This window comes from Microcaecilia unicolor, chromosome 10, assembly GCF_901765095.1.
Source record: "Microcaecilia unicolor chromosome 10, aMicUni1.1, whole genome shotgun sequence".
In the NCBI taxonomy this organism is placed as follows: domain Eukaryota; kingdom Metazoa; phylum Chordata; class Amphibia; order Gymnophiona; family Siphonopidae; genus Microcaecilia; species Microcaecilia unicolor.
In genome coordinates, this window is record NC_044040.1 from 101,544,141 (window position 1) to 101,566,471 (window position 22,331).

A 22,331-nucleotide genomic window follows, 5' to 3' on the forward strand; every position below is an offset into this window, starting at 1 on the left:
TTTCTTTGTAATATTTCTTAGCTAATGAATTATTTAAACATCTCATTCAGATATGATATACAGCTGTTATTCTTGTTGTGAACTGCTTTGACATTTTGTTAAAAGCAGTATGCAAGATGCAGAATAGACCCACTATGAGAAGGTGATGAGGAAAAAAGCAGGTGTGCGAAAGACTTCAGTGCTCAGAGGAAAACCCTGGAGAAGAACCACAGTCAGCTGACAATGGTATATATGAACCGTAAAAGTGTTTGAGCTAGTTAAAAACAAACAAACAAAAAACTGAAAGTGGACAAAGCCATGGAACTAGATAGGATACATTCCAGGATATTGAGGAAGTTGAGAGATCGTGGCAAGTCTTGGAGCTTGGAGAGATTCTACAGGATTAGAAATGAGCATATGTGGTCCCACTTCACAAAACCATGGGCAGAGAAGTGGAAAATTATAGGCCAGTGGGCTTCACATCAATGATTGGGAAAACAAATGGACACACTGCTTGAAGCAAAGGATAGTGAACTTCTTAGAATTCAGTGGTTTATTTTGACTAAAGGAATCTGATTTATTGATTTATTGGCCTTAGATTAAGACCAACTGAAGTATGAAAAACGTTCTAAATGCAGAGAAGCATATATATATATTTTTTTTCATAGAATGCTGTAGTCTGCCCTTGGAGTAAGAGGAGAGCAGAAGTGGACTATTGCTGGAGGCACGAGTGGGGAGGTAAAACTTTTCCTTTGGCTCTCAAGTTTATTTAAGACTTCTACCGTACCCATCCAATGACAATATCTGAGTGGCTACATACCAAATCCAAAAGAGGAGAAAGCGATAGGGTAGAAGAGAGGGTGGAAGAAAAGTAGGAGGACGAGGGAGGGGAAAGAGGGCAGAACTACAATAACTGATAGGAAAGGGGGGGTACACAGAGGGTGAGAAGAATGCATTGTTCAGGCCAGCTGTTGGGGAACCCAAAGTGGGATGAGAGTCTGCTATAGGCGTCGGAGAAAAGATATGGTTTGTTCCAATTTAAATTGCTGAAGGGAGGAGCATAATCTGAGGTGCTGGGGTAATTTGTTCCAAAGCTCTGGGCCCTGTAGTGAGAAAATGGAATGTTGAGTAGCAAGATAAAATAAGTAGATCAAGCTGCTATGATCTGAGGGGCCTAGAAGGACAGTAGAGGATCAGGTGGCTAGAGAGAGACTGGAGCTTTCCAGAGCTGCAAATCTTAGACCAAAAGCAGTATTTTGGTGGGACAGCGGTATCCAGTGTGCTGATTTGTAGGAGTGGAGTTAACGTGTTCATATTTCCTTTGTCCAGTGATAATTTTTTTATGGCTGTTTTCTACAAGTTGTAAGTGATGAACATTTTTAACCCTGATGCCTCCCTGTCCTTGAGGAATGTAAAGTCAGGTCTGCTTTCCAAAGGATCATATCAGTCTTTGGGACCAATTTCAGGAGATCTGGGGGTTAGGAATTCAGTCTTTTTGCTAGAGTGGTGTTGGCTGGGGGATGCCATTGAGGCCTCTGGATGGGGATAGTTGGGAAGTTTCAAGTTGGTTATATTTTATGTTGCTAATATGAGGTTGCCGAAGAAAGAAGTATAATGTTGTGTGGGGTTTCTTTTTTTTTTTTTTTTTTTTTGATATGCAAAATGGCCTGTTTTCAGTCTGAGTAGTTAAAATCGGTCATAAGTACATAAGTAATGCCACACTGGGAAAAGACCAAGGGTCCATCGAGCCCAGCATCCTGTCCACTACAGCGGCCAATCCAGGCCAAGGGCACCTGGCGAGCTTCCCAAACGTACAAACATTCTATACATGTTGTTCCTGGAATTGTGGATTTTTCCCAAGTCCATTTAGTAGTGGTTTATGGACTTGTCCTTTGGGAAACCGTCTGACCCCTTTTTAAACTCTGCTAAGCTAACCACCTTCACCACGCTCTCCGGCAACGAATTCCAGAGTTCAATTATGTGTTGGGTGAAGAAACATTTTCTCCGATCTGTTTTAAATTTACTACACTGTAGTTTAATCGCATGCCCCCTAGTCCTAGTATTTTTGGAAAGCGTGAACAGACGCTTCACATCCACCTGTACCACACTCCACTCATTATTTTATATACCTCTATCATGTCTCCCCTCAGCCGTCTCCTCTCCAAGCTGAAAAGCCCTAGCCTCCTTAGTCTTTCTTCATAGGGAAGTCGTCCCATCCCCGCTATCATTTTAGTCGCCCTTCGCTGCACCTTTTTCCAATTCTACTATATCTTTCTTGAGATGCGGCGACCAGAATTGAACACAATACTCAAGGTGCGGTCGCACCATGGAGCAATACAACGGCATTATTACATCCTCACACCTGTTTTTTCTATACCTTTCCTAATAATACCCAACATTCTATTCGCTTTCCTAGCCGCAGCAGCACACTGAGCAGAAGGTTTCAGTGTATTATCGACGATGACACCCAGATCCCTTTCTTGGTCCGTAACTCCTAACGTGGAACCTTGCATGACGTAGCTATAATTTGGGTTCTTTTTTCCCACATGCATCACCTTGCACTTGCTCACATTAAACGTCATCTGCCATTTAGCCGCCCAGTCTCCCAGTCTCGTAAGGTCCTTCTGTAATTTTTCACAATCCTGTCGTGAGTTAACGACTTTGAATAACTTTGTGTCATCGGCAAATTTAATTACCTCACTAGTTACTCCCATCTCTAAATCATTTATAAATATATTAAAAAGCAGCGGTCCTAGCACAGACCCCTGAGGAACCCCACTAAGTACCCTTTCTCCATTGTGAATACTGCCTATTTAACCCCACTCTGTTTCCTAGCGATTATACTTTTTAAATTAGATGCAGTAAACTGCTTTAAGTTCTGTTTTTTTAGGGGGAAGTAGAGGAATTTGAATAAAAATACAATGAAATATATTACAAATGTTCCTTAAAAGTGCATGGGCTATGAACCCTGCTTATAAAAGAAAGCTGCCTTTTTGCTTTCAAGGACATACCGTGTTAAAATAGAAATGGTTTGATTCTGAGCATATAATGTTACTTAGGTAATACACTGGTACTTATCTATCTTTTATTTGGAAGGGGGCAGATGTAAACAAGACGCTGGATGGTGGAAGAAAGCCTCTTCACTATGCTGCAGACTGTGGACAGGATGAGATCTTGGAATTCTTGCTGTCAAAAGGCGCCAATATCAATGTATGTAATATATATCTAGCCAAATTGTACAGTTTCTTGTTTAGTTAAAATAATAGCTTTGATATTAGGAGTTTTGTCATCAAGGGTAGGGAGCACTACCTAAGATAATCCGTATTTGTAAACTGCTGAAAATTATAGATTAACTAGTAAAAAAAAGGCCCGTTTCTGACTCAAATGAAATGGGCGCTAGCAAGGTTTTCCTCTGAGTGTGTGTGTTTGAGAGAGTGTATTTTTGAGTGACTGTGTGTGAGAGAGTGAGTCTGGGTGCGAGTGTGTGTGAGAATGAGAGTGTGTGCAAGTGCGTATGTGAGACAGTGTGAGAGAGAGTGTGTTTCACACAGATACGAGAGAGAGAGAGTGTGTGAGACACAGACTCTCTGTGAGACTGAGTGTGTGAGTGACTGTGTGACACAGAGTGAATGTGATACAGTGTGAGACATAGAGTGTGTGAGAGAGAGAAAGACATTGACTGTGAGAGAGAGAGAGAGAGTGTGTGTGTGTGTGACAGAGATGCCCCTCCTCTTCCCTCTCTCTGGTGTCGGGCCCCCCCCTCTCTCTGGTGTCTGAGCGTTACTGTGCAGTACGCTGAGCTCTGGCTGTGCTTCCAAGGAACTGACCAATCCTATTTAATAGAATGCACCTCCAACATTCTGAAGCCGAGAAACCTTGTGTGTTTGGTCACTTCTGCTTGTGACGAACCCGGAAGTACGTGATGTCAATTCAGGAGATGGATACAGAGAGCAGGAATGCCTCAGCCATGCAGTCAGCTTCAGAATGTTGGAGGTGCGTTTTATTATATAGGATAGTATTTATAAGTATGAAGTTCAAGAAGCTGAGCAGATATAAAATGTCAGAATCCAGGGGTATATAATGTGATTAGACATTGAGGTTTAAGTTTTGCTAGAATGGCAGAAGCAGTTATTTTAATCATTTTAGCTTGTTATATCTCCTTTAGACTCATTTAGAAATTTTTAGTATGTGGTTTCACTTTTTTTTTTTTAACAATTTTTCCTTTTCATTCCCCATATCAATTCAGAGACTTGTAGGTTATGTCCATCTACTAGCAGGGGGAGATAGAAAACTGAAAAGGAATCTTTTATTGCAGAGCTCTGTTCTCTGTATCTCAACAGGTAGATAGACATCCAGTGCAGCTCTTTGTAGTTCTTGCTCCTTGTCTGTCTTGGCTAAGGTTAGCCTGTCTGCCAGGGATACACCTGGTGGTGCCAGGTTCCTCCCCGTGCCCCATCCCCCACCATGTCTACTCTTTTTTTAGTTTTCTGATGTTAACTGATTGAGGGGAAAAACAAAAACAGAAATCTCCTGACTCTTTTTAAAAAGAAAAAAAAATGGAGATAAGTAACTTGCCTTAGAAAGGGACAAGCAGTTCTGCTCTAGGCAGCAAGCTGATTTTGCACCATTTCTTCAGTTGCTGTGTCTCCTACCAACAGTCTTCTGGGAGCTTCATTGACTGCTTATTTTCACTTTCTTCTTTGCTATCATGGCAACCCCAGCATAAACTTGTGAAACATTTCTCCCAGTGAAGGAGCCGGCAAGCATTGTCAGGGCTCTAGACAGTCTGCTGTATGGCTTCTTCCAGTCCGCCTCCTGCCAACTTGGCCACGGCTGCTGCTTCGGGTTCATCAGAGGGGCTGTGGGCGGATGTTTGGCAGACTACTGTACCCTGCTCTGAGCATTCATCCATGGCAGCCATTTTTTTAAGCACCTACGCACGCTGTTCCCCAGAACTGTTGCTGGGACTTTTCTAACTGGTGGGAAATGTTACTACAGTTGCATTGCAGGGGCTGGACTGCTCTTCAAATGGAGGAAGAACTCTTTAAATATTCTTTTTTTCCCAGGATTTTGTGCTTTTAAATCAGCAGGCATTTTTGTTAGAGACCTTTGTCTTCTTGGCCCTCTGCAGCCCCCCAGTAGTCTTTTTTTTTTTTTTTTTTTTCTGAACAGCCTAAGTGCCCCTATTTAGAAAATCAGAGGAAGTTAAGAGATTTCTTTACCCTCAGAAATGGTTCTGATTTTTCTCTCTAGGGGCTTCATGCCACTTGCTGTCTGACCCTTTGGAGGAAGTTGATGATTCTATTGCAGTCAAGCTCTTCCTTAAAGAACTTCCTTTCCTGATTGCAAAAGCTTTGGAGGTACTTAACATTTCTTCTTCTGAAAACCTCAATTCAGCAGTTACCTTTCATCCTATGATGTCGGACACCAAGAAGCCACCTAAAGCATTTAATTTTCACATGGCTATGCAGGTGCTGCATTCAGTGCAGTGGGTTACCCCTGATGCAGGTTTGATGGTGACAGAGCTGTGTCTATCTCAGCTTTGCCCTCTGCCTTCTCAGGTGTTGGAGTCCTTTATGGTTGTCTAAGGTGGACATTCTGGTCACTGCAGTGACCAAGAAAACCACTTTTCCAGTGGAGGGCAGAACAGCTCTCAAGGACATCCAGGATCGAAAGCTTCAGAGGTTGCCACTTTGTGTTTATTGTCCATAGTTTGTTGATCCTACGTTGCCCTGGCTTGCTTGTGTTGGGTTAAAAAAACTTCTGCGGCTGAGGACTTGGTACAGTCTCTGCCTTCCATAGAAGCCGGTTTAGCCTATTTAGCAGACTTTTTTGTTATGTGATCTGCTTGGGACCTCTGCTAAGGAAATGTCCTTAGCTGTAGCAGAAAGACTGTGTCTTTGTCTCAAGACATTGGGTGACAGATGTGGCCTCAGTCAAGACTTGCACAGTTGCCTTTTCATGGAAAGCTCCTCTTTGGTGAGGATTTAGAGAAAATTGTTAAAGATGTGGGCGAGTCCAAGGGACAATGTTTTCTAGAGGATATATCCAAGACTCCATTTCATTTATAGTAGAGCAGCTACAGGTTACTGCCTCCTAATGAAAAGAATATGGGTAATGCTATGCTCTCTCGTATTACTTTAGGTATTGCATCCCTCTGGTATGCGTACCTGAGTTCGGTCACTCCTGAATGATGTTGACAAGCAAGGGAACAGGCCAATTATTAAATAGAAGCTCTTTATTTACAAGCAATTAAATAACCAAAAGTGAAACGTGAATAACTAAGAATTACATGCAAATGTGAGGTAGTTTGGGAAGAAGTAAAAGACACATAAGCTTAAAGAAAATGAGCTGGAATAAATGCACACAAGCACTGGTTTAGGCTGTGCAATCAGGCCTCCTGCTGTTACCCTTTAGCAGTAACAAAGCTGGCTTACAACCTGGATATAGATGAGGGTAACCAGTGATATGTACCATGTTGAAGAGATGAGCAGAGAAGTTCTTAAGTTGAGGTGCAGGTGCTGGTTACAGCTTAGGATCTGAAGATGGAATCGGCTCTTTTGGTCTCTAGATGCTTCTTTATATAATTGTGATAGAGGCCTTATCTTGGAAGATGAGCACTCCCTCCCTCCCCCCCCCGTTCAGGACACATTGACCTCAGAAACCACAAGAATGTCTGTCTGTTACTAAGGATGCAGTTCCTAGAATCCAGGAAAGTCCCCAGACCCATAGTGTCTGGGGTATGTCAATTTGGTCACTGCAGAAGTAGATCAGGGCGCAGTGGTTGTGCAATCATGACATCAGCTAAATAGCTCAGAAACAAATTCCTGCTGATGAGCAAATTCAGAAGTTCATCCTGCATTGGTGTTTTCTTCTTGCAGGAGGTTGTCAAGTCAAGCTCTGTATTATAGCTATGTAGGCAGGGGCCTATACCCCTTATAACATTCACCTCGGTCTCATTCCAGATTTTGGAGTGCGGGCCATTACAGTTTGGGAAAGTCCAGCTCATTTCAAAGGTCCTGATCTCTGGACTGTACCGGATCACCCTTTGAGTTTTTGCCTGCCTTGCTTCTAGCCTGGTCTGGGTGGCCCAACCCCGTCCGGTTCCGGATTTCCTGGTGGCCACCTGCACCTGGGGGCTCAACCCCTGGGGAACTGTGGTCACTTCCCAGGTGAAGCTAGGGGTTGTCCGGCTGCCTGACCGAGTGCAACGCGACTCTACACACCGTGCTCAGTCGGGGCACAAGAGCTCACTGCCCAAGTCACAACAGGATCATAACAGAAGCTTTCCTGGACAAAAGACTAAGCCCTATTGATTCTAAACTAGAACCACCTCCAAAGTAATGTGGAACAGCTGGGGCAAGATTTGACTGGGTATCAGCAGTGGACGGGAGAATTTGACCTGGTAACGAAGATTGAGGCGGTGCAAAACTGCATGCAAAATAGTTGAGACCTATGCAGGAAAGCTGGAAGATTTGGAGAACCGCTCCAGACGTAATAATTTGCGTTTTGTGGGCTTACCTGAAGCATTGGGGGCTCAAGACCTTCGTGGGTTCCTGGAAACATGGCTGACTAAAGAATTGACACTCCCAGCATCGGTGGGTCTGCTGCATATAGAGCAGGCGCACAAGATTGGACTTAACCACCCTCGGACGGGTAGAATTAAGATGTTTATCTGCAGATTTCTTAATTTTGCTCAAAAATCAGCGGTCCTGCAAGCTTTATATGGAGGAAGGGAGCTGAAATATGAAAAGAACCGAGTCTTATGCTTTCAGGACTACTCTGCCTCAGTAGCGGCGCTGAGAAGGACTTTCTCACCAATTTGCTCACAATTGATTGAATGTAGAATCAAATTCGCCCTTCTCTACCCAGCTAAGCTGAGGGTCATTTACCTCTCTGTGCTGGCAGCTTCCAGCAGCATGGGATTAATTGTCTCACTTTACTGCAGCTGTGGGTGTGGTCTGAGTTGCTCTACCTCTCCCTGGGGGTACTGGCTTCAAGAGCTTCTCGGTGCTGCATTGATGTGGGTTGGGCCTCTCGGGGTTTGAATGTGTTCTGCCTGGCTGTAGGGAGAGTGACATCATCTGGGAGGGCCTTGATAAGGAAGTGGGTTCTTTTCTTCAGGGCCTTCGCAACGTTTGCTTCTGGCTACTTGCTTTAGGTCCAGGTTAGTTTAGTGCAGTCAGTGTGCACTTGTGTCTTGTGTGTTTGACTTCCCTGTTTTTCCCTTTGGCTCCTCTGCTTTCCCTTTTGCTACGGTGAGTAGCACTGCTGTTAGTGCAGTGCTGGAACTTGATGCTGGGAGCACCCTTGTTAGTAAGTGCTTAGGAAGCACCTTTTGTTGTTTGGGTATTTGGCTTTCCTGCTTGTTTCCTTGTGCTTTCCCCGCTTTTCCTCGTGACCTGTGTTTAGCTGCTGTAGCTTGGTGCTTAGGAAGCACCGGGGTGAGAACCCGTGTTTAGCTGCTGCAGCTTGGTGCTTAGGAAGCACCAGTGTTAGGTCTGGCATTTGTCTTCCCTTCCTTTTCCCTTGTGGCTTCCCTGCACTTCTGTTAGTGTAGGGCGTAGGGGCACCCCTGTTAGTTTCTGTTAGGAGCACTGCTGTTAGTGGAGGGCTTAGGAGCTTTTCTGTTGGTGCTGGGCTTAGGAACACTTTTGGTCACTTTAGGAGTTAGGTGCACTTCAGTTACAGCTTGTTCTAGTCCTGGTCCCTGTGTCGTCCAGCAAGTCCTGCCGGCTACTCGAACCCAGGAGCTCAACTCCTGGGGGGCTTAGTAGCTAAGTGCAGGTGAAGCTGTGTGGACCAGTCCGGTGTGCTCCAGTCCTGTGTCCTCCTGTCCGGGGGATTCCAGTCCAGTGTTCCAGTCTGGGGTTCCAGTCTTGTGTCCTCCAGTCTGGGGAATTCCAGTCCAGTGTTCCAGTCCGTGTGTTCCGGCTCGCTGGGTGGTGCCTGCAGTCCCTGCCGGTGTCGGTGTGCTTGCCCAGAGTTGGTTGGTGGGTTTTGCCTGCTGCTGTCGCTCCTTGTCAGCAGCCCAAGGGCTCACATTTGCTCCAGAGGCTGGCCCCGCTGGCTCTGAACCTGAGAACCTGACATTATACAGCTATAGATGACAAAACATTTTTTTTGTGTGGTGAGGGTTGTCACTTGGAATGTGGAAGGTGTTCATTCACCTATTAAGCGTTCTAAAGTTTTACAGCAGCTCAAGCGCCTTAAAACGGATGTCTCCCTTTTACAGGAAACATATCTTTCTGATGCAGAACATGCAAAATTGGTAAAGTGGTGGGTGGGGGATTGTGTGGTGACGCCAGCAGTGAGTAGGAAAGGTGGGAATGGGGGTGGTCACTCAGATACATAAAGTGTTTAAAGATAAAGAGGGGCGTTTCATTTTTTGTAAGGTTATGGTAGCACGTAAGGAGGCTTTCTCCGAGGACAAGCAGGCTGCTTGTTCTCACAAATGGGTGACGTCCACGGCAGCTCCTCCGATCGGAGATCTTCCTAGCAACAGAGTTTGCTAGTCCTCGCGCACGCCCGCGATGCGCGCATGCGCGGCCGTCTTCCCACCCGAAATCGCTCGTGTTCGCTAGTCTCCATTTTTCCGCGGCTCGGGACGGCTGTTTTTTCGATCGCTCCGCGCCCCTTGGAGATCCCTCGCGATTCGCGTTTTTTTCACTAAAAAAAATTTCTAACTTTTTCCTTTATCTCGCGGACTTTGATTTTGCCGGCAAGATTTTTCCGCCCATGTTATCGAAGCCTTCCAGCGGCTTCAAACCGTGCACCCAGTGCGGCCGGATAATCTCTCACTGATAGGCACGCTTCTTGCCTTCAGTGTCTGGGGGCTGGGCACCGTCCTCAGGCCTGTAATCTCTGTCTTCTTTTGAAGAGGAGAACTCAGGCGGCGAGATTAGCCCAGTGGAACAGTTTGTTCGGGGCTTCATCCGGCGCGTCGACATCCTCAGTCCCGCGTTCCTCGGCATTGGAGCCTTCGTTACCGCGCCCAGCATCGACTTCGGTACCGCGTCCATCGGTACGGCATCAACATCGAGGCCTTCGGTATCGAGGTCATTGTCGGGTGCAGCTACGAGACCGGGATCGTTCCTCCTGAGGATGTCGTCGGAGGGTGCTTCGATGTCTGGAGTGCAGGTGAGGGCTGTCCACTCCCCTGCTGGTGGCGGTGAGCCCATGAGCAGGTCTCCGCCTGTCTCGAGGCTCCCGCGGTACAGCCCCCCCGGAATCGACCCTCTTCAGACCCGGACCCGATGAAGTGTTTGGATTTGACGTCTTCCTCTTTGGTACCGGGGGGTACCGATGCCGTGCGTCGTGCGAAGGCAAAGAAGCACCAGCATCGGTCACCCTCCAAGCGTGGTACCGAGAGCTCTGGGTTGCCGGTACCACCGGCACCCAAGCGTCGACATCGAAAGGACCGCTCACCCTCCATTCAGGAGGTGTCGATGCGTTCCCCTGTGGACAGCCCGGTACCGCCTCCATCCCCGGAACAGGTTCGCAGCTCGACACCGGTACCGGCCCCACCGCCTTTCTCCACAGCCTCTCTGAACGAGAGCCTCAGGGCCGTCCTTCCGGGGATCCTGGAAGAGCTGTTTCGCCCTTCTCCGGTACCAGGGGTGCTTGTGCCGTCGAGTGAGGCGATGGCTGGGCCCTCGTCTGTGGTGAGAGCGCCCGCCCCGGTTCCGCTTGCGGTGCCGGCCGCCTCCCAGGAGGACTCCCCGGCGACGTCAATGGAGGGAGCTCCGTCGCCCCCGCCTCGGGAGTCCTCTTCTCGACGCTCCCACTGTGGCCGTGTTTCCACGGAGTCGAGGCGGGCGCAGCTTCGGACCGAAGTCCACCAGCTGGTGTCCGATACTGATGAGGAGGCCTCGTGGGAAGCAGAGGAAGACGTCAGATATTTCTCTGATGAGGAGTCTGACGGTCTTCCTTCTGATCCTACTCCCTCGCCTGAAAGACAGCTTTCTCCCCCGGAGAGTCTCTCTTTCGCAGCCTTTGTCCGGGAAATGTCTACGGCAATTCCCTTTCCCGTGGTCACGGAGGATGAGCTGAGATGCTGGAGCTCTTGGACTATCCTTCGCCACCTAAAGAATCGTCCACAGTAACCATGCATCATGTCTTCAAAAAGACGTTGCTGGCGAACTGGGCGAAACCTTTAACTATGCCCCACATCCCCAAGAAGATCGAATCTCAATATCGGATCCATGGGGACCCGGAGTTGATGCGGACTCAGTTGCCACACTACTCTGGTGTGGTGGATCTGGCCCTCAAGAAGGCCAAGAGCTCTAGAGAGTATGCTTCGGCGCCCCCGGGCAAAGACTCTAGAACCTTGGACTCTTTTGGGCGGAAGGCCTACCATTCTGCAATGCTCATCGCCAAGATTCAGTCCTACCAGCTCTACACGAGCAAACACATGCGGAACAATGTGCGACAGTTGGCGGACTTGGTCGACAAGCTCCCTTCTGAGCAGGCCAATCCTTTTCAGCAGGTGGTCAGGCAGCTGAAGGCATGTAGAAAATTCCTGGCCAGGGGGGTCTTTGACTGTTTTGATGCATCCAGGGCCGCTGCGCAGGGTGTGGTGATGCGCAGGCTCTCATGGCTGCGTGCCTCCGACCTTGAAAATCGAATCCAGCAGCGGATTTCGGATGCCCCTTGCTGGGGGGACAATGTTTTTGGGGAGAAGGTCAAACAGGTGGTTGAACAGCTCCAACAGCGGGATACCGCTTTCGACAAGTTCTCCCGCCGGCCGCCTTCAGCCTCTACTTCTTCGGGTAGACGTTTTTATGGGGGAAGGAGGACGGTTCCCTATTCTTCCAGCAAGCGTAGGTACAATCCTCCTTCCCGCCAGCCTGCTGCTCAGGCTAAACCCCAGCGTGCTCGCTTTCGTCAGCAGCGCGCGCCTCAGGCCCCTGCGGCTCCCCAGCAAAAGTCAGGGGCGGGCTTTTGACTGGCTCCTGCAGAGCATAGCCGACGTCCCAGTGCCTGTGCCGGACGGCCTACCGGTCGGGGGGAGGTTAACATTTTTTCACCAAAGGTGGGGTCTTGTAACCTCCGATCAGTGGGTTCTCAAAATCGTCCGGCTAGGGTACTCTCTGAATTTGGCCTCAGTGCCTCCAAATTGCCCACCGGGAGCTCAATCCTTCAGCTTCCAGCACAGGCAGGTACTTGCAGAGGAACTCTCCGCCCTTCTCAGCGCCAATGCGGTCGAGCCCGTGCCACCGGGGCAAGAAGGGCTGGGATTCTATTCCAGGTACTTCCTTGTGGAAAAGAAAACGGGGGATGCGTCCCATCCTAGACCTAAGGGCCCTGAACAAATATCTGGTCAAGGAAAAGTTCAGGATGCTTTCCCTGGGCACCCTTCTTCCCATGATTCAACAGGACGATTGGCTATACTCTCTGGACTTAAAGGATGCCTATACGCACATTCCAATTCTGCCAGCCCACAGGCAGTATCTGCGGTTTCGGCTGGGAACACGGCATTTTCAGTACTGTGTGCTACCCTTTGGGCTTGCCTCCGCGCCCAGAGTATTCACCAAATGCCTAGCCATAGTAGTGGCTTCTCTGCGCAGGCTGGGAGTGCATGTGTTCCCTTACCTCGACGATTGGCTGGTAAAGAACACCTCCGAGGCAGGAGCTCAGCAGTCCATGCAGGTGACTATTCAACTCCTGGAGCTGCTAGGGTTTGTGATAAATTATCCAAAGTCCCACCTTCTTCCAGTTCAGAAACTCGAATTCATAGGAGCTCTGCTGGATTCCCAGACGGCCCGTGCCTACCTCCCGGAGACCAGGGCCTACAATCTGCTGTCCCTCGTCTCCTCGGTGCGGGCGTCGCAGCAGATCACAGCTCGGCAGATGTTGAGATTGCTCGGCCACATGGCCTCCACGGTTCACGTGACTCCCATGGCCCGCCTTTTTATGAGATCTGCTCAATGGATCCTAGCCTCCCAGTGGTGCCAAGCTGCTGGGAGCCTAGAGGACGTGGTCCGTCTGTCCACGAGGTTTCTCCTCTCCCTTCATTGGTGGACAATTCGAGCCAATTTGACCCTGGGATGTCCCTTCCAGATTCCTCAGCTGCAAAAGGTGCTGACCACGGACGCGTCACTCCTGGGGTGGGGAGCGCATGTCGATGGGCTCCACACCCAGGGGACTTGGTCTGTCCAGGAACAAGGTCTACAGATCAACCTCCTGGAGTTGCGAGCGGTCTGGAACGCTCTGAAGGCTTTCAGAGATCGGCTGTCCCATCAAATTATCCAAATTCAGACAGACAACCAGGTTGCTATGTATTACATCAACAAGCAGGGGGGCACCGGATCTCGCCCCCTGTGTCGGGAAGCCGTCAGCTTGTGACACTGGGCACGCCGGTTCGGCATGTGGCTCCAGGCCACGTATCTGGCAGGCCTAAACAACAGTCTGGCCGACAGATTGAGCAGGATCATGCAACCGCATGAGTGGTTGCTCAGTTCCAGAGTGGTTCACGAGATCTTCCAAGTGTGGGGCACCCCCTTGGTGGACCTCTTTGCCACTCAGACCAATCACAAGGTCCCTCAGTTCTGTTCCAGGCTGCAGGCCCGCGACAGACTGGCGTCGGATACCCCATTTGTGAGAACAAGCAGCCTGCTTGTCCTCGGAGAAAGCGAATGCTACATACCTGTAGAAGGTATTCTCCGAGGACAGCAGGCTGATTGTTCTCACCTACCCACCCACCTCCCCTTTGGAGTTGTGTCTTCCCTTCTCTTGTTTTTGCTTGGTACGGGACTAGCGAACACGAGCGATTTTGGGCGGGAAGACGGCCGCGCATGCGCGCATCGCGGGCTCGTGAGGACTAGCAAACTCTGTTGCTAGTAAGATCTCTGATCGGAGGGGCTGCCGTGGAAGTATTTATGCCCCTAATCAGTTAGATAAAGCCTTGTATAAAAAGGTGGTGGGTATTGTAGCAGAAGTGGACTCTATTCCTATGATCCTAGGGGGAGACTTCAACATGGTATGGGACCCACAACTTGACAAATCGCATCTGCCCTCGGGACAGAGGATGGGATCTGTCAGGGGCTTGCCAAACTTCTGCAATGTCCTAGATCTTTTGGATGTTTGGCAGGTGTTACACCCAACAGACAGACTATACACACCTGTCACGAGCACACGCAACTCAATCGCGTATTGACTATTTGTTGACTTCCAGATCACTTTTCACGGAGGTGGTGGTTGTTCAGATTGGTCCATATGCGGTCTCTGACCATGCTGCGGTTTGGTTTGAATGGAAGCCAGGTGGATTGGTGACTTGCTCTAGAACCTGGGCATTTCCAAGTTTACTATATCATGACGTGAAATTGAGAGAGATTTTATTAACTGGTTGGGAGGAATATAAGTTATTCAGTGAATTGTCTGCGAGTGACGCAATTCTTTTTTGGGAAGCAGCAAAGGCGGTTTTGAGAGGGGATATCATTAGTTCTCTGAGGACAAGCAGGCTGCTTGTTCTCACGACTGGGGCGACGTTCACGGCAGCCCCCTCCAACTGGGAAAAAGTGTTGCGGGAGGTCCCGCGCGGGGCACTCCGACCGCTCATGCGCGGCCGTCTTCCTGCCCGTGCGCGACCGCCTTCCCGCCCGTGTGCTCCCGCTATTTTTTGTTTTCCGTGCTTGGAGAGAGACTGCTTTGTGTCCCTCTCCGTTGTCAGCCTCGGAAACTGGTAGCGCTTTTCTCCTTTTCTTCTTTAAAAAAAAAAAGTCCTTCCTTTTTCGTAGTTTAGCGTCTTCGTTTTCTTTTTTTTCCTCTTGGTGGCCTTTTCCTCGCCATCATCGCTGATTTTGACCTCACCACCGCAATTTTTCCATCGATGACATAGAGGATACCCAGTGGCTTCAAAAAGTGTGGTCGGTGCGTCCGGCAGATCTTGCTTTCCGACACCCACGCTTGGTGCCTTCAGTGCCTTGGGCCTGAGCATAATCCCAAAGCGTGTAACTTGTGTCTCGGCTTGAAGAGACGGACACAGGTAGTGAGGCAAGCTCAATGGGATTGGATTTTTGGAGCTTGCGCCAGCACTTAAGCGTCGACGTCGGCAGCATCGGCACCGGTGGCGTCGTCGTCGACTTCAGCCCCGGACATGGCACGGACATGGCATCGACCTCAGGAGTACAGGTACCACCGGCCCGACGACCTTCTTTCGCTGGGAGCAGTGAGCAGCCGAGTGGGCCTCCACCTGCCTCGGCAGCTCCTGCTCTACAGGGCCATCGGGACCGACCCCTTTCGGACCCACCCCGAGGAGGTGTGTGGATTCCACATCCTCCTCGTCGGTACCATGGAGCGCCGATGATGTGCATCCAAAGAAATTAGCTAAGAAGCATCGTCATCGGTCGCCCCCTTCACATGGTACCGGGAGCTCCAGGGCGTCGAGAGAGTCGGCACCCGAGAAGCGTCGACGACGGGAGGACCGCTCGCCCTCCATCCAGGAGGTGTCGATGCATCGATCTTCGAGCAGTCCGGTACCTTCTCCTGGCCCCGTGCAGATTCGAGTACCGACTCCGGCACCAGTCCCTCAGTCTTTCTTGACAGAGACTCTGGACGAGCGCCTCCGAGCCATTCTTCCAGGTATCCTGGAAGGGCTGCTGCGCCAGCCCCTACCGGTGCCGGGGGTGCTTGCGCCCTCGGCACCATTGATTGAAGCACTGGCTGGCTCTGGCCCTGTGATGCTGTCATCGACACCGGTGCCGCTTGCGGCATCGGTCTTGGCCGCCACTCAGGTGGACTCCCCGTCAATGTCAATGGAGGGAGCTTCGTCCCCGCCGGCGCGGGAATCCACCTCTCGACGCCATCATCGAGGACGTGGTTCTTCTGAGTTGAGACGGGCCCGGTTTCGGAATGAAGTCCGAGAACTCATGTCCGACACTGAGGAGGAGGACCCCAGGTATTTCTCGTCCGAGGAATCCTGTGGTCTTCCCTCTGACCCCACTCCTTCACCAGAAAGGAAACTCTTTCCACCTGAGAGCCTTTCCTTCGCCTCTTTTGTGAGGGACATGTCTGTGAGCATTCCCTTTCCTGTGGTTACGGTGGTCGAGCCGAGGGCTGAGATGCTCGAAGTCCTCGACTATCCATCACCACCTAAAGAGTCTTCCACAGTTCTGCTGCACAATGTCCTGAAGGAGACACTGCTGCGAAACTGGCTGAAGCCGTTATCTAATCCCACCATCCCGAAGAAAGCGGAGTCCCAGTATAGAGTCCACACAGACTCGGAGTTGATGAGGACTCAGTTGCCACACGACTCTGCGGTCGTGGATTCTGCTCTCAAGAGAGCCAAGAGTTCGAGGGATACCGCCTTGGCGCCCCCAGGGCATGAGTCTCGCACTCTGGACTCTTTTGGGAGGAAGGCCTATCATTCCTCCATGCTCATGACCAAGATCTAGTCTTACCAGCTCAACATGAGCATTCACATGCGGAATAATGTGCGGCAACTGGAGGACCTGGTGGACAAGCTCCTGCCGGAGCAGGCCAGGCCTTTTCAGGAGGTGGTCAGGCAGCTGAAGGCGTGTCGCAAATTCCTGTCCAGGGGTATTTATGACACTTGTGATGTTGCATCCAGAGCCGCTGCCCAAGGTATAGTGATGCGCAGACTCTCATGGCTGCACGCCTCTGACCTGGACAATCGGACTCAGCAGCGGCTCTGATGTCTCTTGCTGGGGGAATAATATTTTTGGTGAGAAGGTTGAGCAGTTGGTCGAACAGCTTCACCAGCAGGAAACCGCCCTTGACAACCTCTCCCACCGGGCGCCTTCAGCACCTACCTCTTCAGGTAGGCGATTTTTCAGGGGAAAGAAGACTGCTTCTTACGCTTACTCCAAGCATAGGTACAATCCTCCTTCCCGACAGCCTTCCCAGGCTCAACCCCAGCGCGCTCGTTCGCGTCTACAGCGTGCGACCAAGCAGGCCCCTACGCCTCCCCAGCAAAAGCAAGGGATGGGCTTTTGACTGGATCCCCACGGGAGCATAGCCGCCATACAAATGCCCGTGCCGGACGGCCTACCGGTCGGGGGGAGGTTAAAATTTTTTCACCAAAGGTGGCCTCTCGTAACCTCCGACCAGTGGGTTCTCCAAATAGTGTGGTGCAGGTACGCCCTCAATTTGATCTCCACTCCACCAAATTGCCCGCCGGGAGCTCAGTCCTTCAGCTCCCACCACAGGCAGGTACTTGCAGAGGAACTCTCCGCCCTTCTCAGCGCCAATGCGGTCGAGCCCGTACCACCAGGGCAAGAAGGGCTAGGATTCTATTCCAGGTACTTCCTTGTGGAATAGAAAACGGGGGATGCGTCCGATCCTAGACCTGAGAGACCTGAACAAATATCTGGTCCGAGAAAAGTTCAGGATGCTTTCCTTGGGCACCCTTCTCCCCATGATTCAGAAAGACGATTAGCTATGCTCCCTGGATTTAAAGGATGCTTATACTCACATCCCGATACTGCCAGCTCACAGACAGTATCTGCGATTCTGTCTGGGGACGCAACATTTCCGGTATTGTGTGCTGCCCTTTGGGCTCGCCTCCGCGCCACGGGTGTTCACGAAGTGTCTAGTGGTGGTGGCGGCGTCACTACGCAAGCTGGGGGTGCATGTGTTCCCTTATCTTGACGATTGGCTGGTGAAGAGCACCTCGGAGGCAGCAGCTCTACAGTCCATGCAGAGGACTATTCAACTTCTGGAGCTACTGGGGTTTGTGATAAACTACCCAAAGTTCCATCTACGCCCAGTCCAGTCACTCAAATTCATTGCAGTCCTGCTGAATTCACAGACGGCTCATGCCTATCTCCCCGAAGCGAGGGCGCAGACTCTTCTGTCCCTTGCCTCTTGGGCCAGAGCATCTCAGCAGATCACAGCTCGGCAGATGTTGAGACTCCTGGGCCATATGGCCTCTACCATCCATGTGACCCCCATGGCACGTCTTCACATGAGACCAGCTCAATGGACCCTAGCTTCCCAGTGGTACCAGGCCACGGGTAATCTAGAAGATGCAATCCGACTGTCCGCCGGTTTTCGCACTTCACTCCACTGGTGGACGATTCGCTCCAATTTGATCTTGGGACGCCCATTCCAAATTCCTCAGCCGCAAAAAGTGCTGACGACGGATGCATCTCTCCTGGGGTTGGGAGCCCATGTCGATGGGCTTCACACTCAAGGACGGTGGTCCCTCCAGGAATCTGGTCTGCAGATCAACCTCCTGGAGTTGAGAGCGGTCTGGAATGCGCTGAAGGCTTTCAGAGATCGGCTGTCCTTTCAAGTAATCCAAATTCGGACAGACAATCAGGTTGCAATGTACTACATCAACAAGCAGGGGGGCACCGGATCTCGCCCCCCTGTGTCAGGAAGCCATCGGGTTGTGGCGCTGGGCTCGCCAGCATGGCATGCTTCTCCAAGCCACGTACCTGGCAGGCGTAAACAACTGTCTGGCCGACAGATTGAGCCAGACTCATGCAACCGCACGAATGGTCGCTCAATTCAAGTGTGGTACGCAAGATCTTCCGGAAGTTGGGCACCCCCTCGGTGGATCTTTTCGCCACTCAGACCAATCGCAAGCTGCCTCAGTTCTGTTCCAGGCTTCAGGCCCGCGAAAGGCTAGTGTCGGATGCCTTCCTCCTGCATTGAGAGAGCGGGCTCCTGTACGCGTATCATCCCATACCTTTGGTGGGGAAGACTTTGCTGAAACTCAAGCAAGACCGCGGCACCATGATTCTGATTGCGCCCTTTTGGCCCCATCAGATCTGGTTCCCTCTTCTTCTGGAATTGTTGTCCGAAGAACCGTGGAGATTGGAGTGTTTTCCAACCCTCATCACTCAGAATGAGGGGACACTTCTGCATCCCAACCTCCAGTCTCTGGCTCTCACGGCCTGGATGTTGAGGGCGTAGATTTCGCTGCCTTGGGTCTGCCTGAGGGTGTCTCCCGAGTCTTGCTTACTTCAAGAAAAGATTCCACTAAGAAGAGTTACTTTTTCAAGTGGAGGAGGTTTGTCTGGTGTGAAAGCAAGGCCCTAGAACCTCGTTCTTGTCCTGCACAGACCCTGCTTGAATACCTTCTACACTTATCGGAGTCTGGCCTCAAAGCCAACTCAGTAAGGAACCATCTTAGTGCGATTAGTGCTTACCATTATCGTGTAGAGGGTAAGCCTATCTCTGGACAGCCTTTGGTAGTTAGGTTCATGAGAGGTTTGCTTTTGTCAAAGCCCCCTGTCAAACCTCCAACAGTGTCATGGCATCTCAATGTCGTTCTCACCCAGCTGATGAAACCTCCTTTTGAGCCACTGGTTTCTTGCCATCTGAAGTACTTGACTTGGAAGATCATTTTCTTGGTGGCAGTCACTTCAGCTCAGAAGGTCAGTGAGCTTCAAGCCTTAGTAGCCCATGCTCCCTACACCAAATTTCATCATAAGAGTAGTCCTCCGCACTCACCCTAAGTTCCTGCCAAAGGTGGTGTCGGAGTTCCATCTGAACCAGTCAATTGTCTTGCCAACATTCTTTCCCCGTCCGCATACCCGCCCTGCTGAACGTCAGTTGCACACATTGGACTGCAAAAGAGCATTGGCCTTCTACCTGGAGCGGACTAGCCCACACAGACACAATTGTTTCTTTTGACCCCAATAGGAAGGGGGGTTGCTGTCGGGAAACGCACCATCTTCAATTGGCTAGCAGATTGCATTTCCTTCACTTACACCCAGGCTGGGCTGACTCTGGAGGGTCATGTCACGGCTCACAGTGTTAGAGCTATGGCGGTGTCAGTGGCCCACTTGAAGTCAGCCACTATTGAAGAGATTTGCAAGGCTGCGACGTGGTCTTCAGTCCACACATTCATATCTCATTACTGCCTCCAGCAGGATATCCGATGCGAAAGTTGGTTTGGGCAGTCGGTGCTGCAGAATCTGTTCGGGTTTTAGAATCCAACTCCACCCTCCTAGGCCCAGTTTTATTCTGTTCAGGCTGCACTCTCAGTTGTTTTTCGTAGGTCAGTTCTTATGTCCTCGCCGTTGCGAGCCCCAACTGACCCTCTTTGTTGTTTTTGAGTGAGCCTGGGAGCTAGGGATACCCCAGTCATGAGAACAAGCAGCCTGCTTGACCATGGAGAAAGCGAATGATATATACCTGTAGCAGGTGTTCTCCGAGGACAGCAGGCTGATTGTTCTCATCTACCCTCCCTCCTCCCCTTTGGAGTTATTTCTTATTCCTTTGCTTTTAACTGAGCGGGAGCGGTCGCACACGGGCGGGAAGACGGCCGCGCATGCGCGGTGGGCATGCTCCGCTTGCGGGACCTCCGGCAAGACTTTTTTCTGGTTGGAGGGGGCTGCCATGGACGTCGCCCCAGTCGTGAGAACAATCATCCTGCTACAGGTATGTATCATCTCAAGAAAACCAGAGAGAGAGAGATTCTTCACCTAGAGCACCAAGTGAGAAGTCTGTGCAGGAGATTTGGTGGACATCCTAGCGCATCCCTTCAACAGGAATTACTGTCTGTGCAGACAGCTTTAAACACTTTAATTAATGATAGGGCGGTTAAATCTCAAGCTTTTTATAGATATCAACTGTATAAACACGGTAACAAAGGTGGTAAACTGTTAGCTAGATTGATAGTGAAAAAGCAGGCATCAAGAATGATCATCACTATTTGGGGTCAGACCGGGAGGCTATTTCACATTGGTAGCGCTATTTGCGACACTTTTAAATCCTTTTACCAAGATTTGTACACTCCATTGGAATCTGATAACCTTCCGTGTTGTTTATATCTGGAGGGACGAGTTCTTTCTCGACTTTCTCATACTGACAGAGAGATTCTAAATGTGCCCTTTCAGCCTGATGAGGTTTCCTAGGTAGTTAGCTGCAGTCAATTGGGAAAGGCCCTGGGACCAGATGGCTTCCGGGCTGAGTTTTACAAGTTGCTGGGTGATGTGATTGTCGAACTTTTAACTAAGGTGTTTAACGCTTGGGTGGATGCACAGGTTTTGCCAGGGCACTTGAATTTAGCACAAATTATAGGACTGCCTAAACCAAATCAGGACCCTCTTTTAACAATGCCATATCGGCCGATATCGCTTCTAAATTGTGAGGTAAAAATATTAGCTAATAGATTAAGCCATATCCTGCCATCTCTTGTCCATGAGTCACAGGTAGGATTTGTCCAAGGGCGGTCTGTGGCTAAAAATCTTATGTGGATTTTGGCATCACTGAAGTCGGTGAAGGCACATTGGAGGCCTTTTTGCTGGTTAGTTTTGATGCTGAGAAGGCCTTTGATCAGGTTCAGTGGGAGTTTCTGTTTGCGACATCGGAGGCCTATGGCTTTACGGTGTGGTTTGTTACGGTAATCCGGACTTTATACGCTTCGCCACGTGTGCAGGTGAATCTAAAGGTGGACAAAGCAGTGGGACCGGACGGGATCCACCCCAGGATATTGAGGGAGCTCGGAGAGGTTCTGGTGGGTCCTCTTAAAGATTTGTTTAATAAATCCTTGGATACAGGACAGGTTCCGTGGGATTGGAGAACGGCGGAGGTGGTCACTCTTCACAAAAATGGTGATGGGGAAGAAGCCAGAAACTACAGGCCGATAAGCCTCACTTCGATTATTGGAAAAGTAAAGGAAGCGATGCTGAAGGAAAGGATCGTGAATTTCCTAGAAGGAAATAAGTTGCAAGATCCGAGACAACATGGTTTCACCAAAGGGAAATCGTGCCAAACAAATCTCATTGAATTCTTTGACTGGGTGACCGGAGAATTAAATCAAGGACGTGCTATGGACGTAATCTACTTAGATTTCAGCAAAGCTTTTGACACTGTTCTCCACAGGAGGCTCTTGAATAAACTAGACAGGCTAAAGATAGGACTCGAAGTGGTGAACTGGTTAATGGGCAGATGCCAGAGGGTGGTGGTAAATGGAGTTCGCTCAGAGGAGGGAAAGGTGAGTAGTGGAGTGCCTCAGGGATCGGTGCTGGGTCCGATTCTTTTTTTAAATTTTTTTTATTTAATTGAATTTAACATTTTTATTACAAGTTAAACACTTGTGAAAGAAAACACAGCTTAAGATAAAGAAAGACGAAATAATATTTGACGTAAAAAAAAAGATCAGCTTCCTTAGACCACTAATGTTAAGGGGACGCAGCAGGATTAAAAGGAGTCATTTAGGTATAGTCTAAACAATTCAACAAAAGACTTACATGTGATTACCCTCCCCAATATTATCAATCTTTAACCCAACAAAATTACAACTTTTTCAAATCCAAAAATGCCCTTAACTGTTCAGGTGAATAAAATATGTACTTTACATCCAAATATCTTATCAAACATTTACACGGATAGGCTAGGAAGAAAGTGCCCCCCGAGTCCAGAACCTCCTTTTT

The 22,331-nt window shown here is 49.7% G+C and overlaps 1 protein-coding gene across 7 annotated transcripts in view; it reads left to right on the plus strand.

The window, feature by feature from the left end:
* Positions 1–22,331, plus strand: part of MTPN (myotrophin) — a 312,389-nt gene that overhangs the window by 206,315 nt on the left and 83,743 nt on the right. For all 7 annotated transcript variants that reach the window (XM_030217256.1, XM_030217253.1, XM_030217254.1 and 4 more), the window contains one exon: positions 3,076–3,189. In XM_030217256.1, the coding sequence (XP_030073116.1) occupies positions 3,076–3,189 (114 nt within the window). The remainder of the gene's footprint in view (positions 1–3,075; positions 3,190–22,331) is intronic.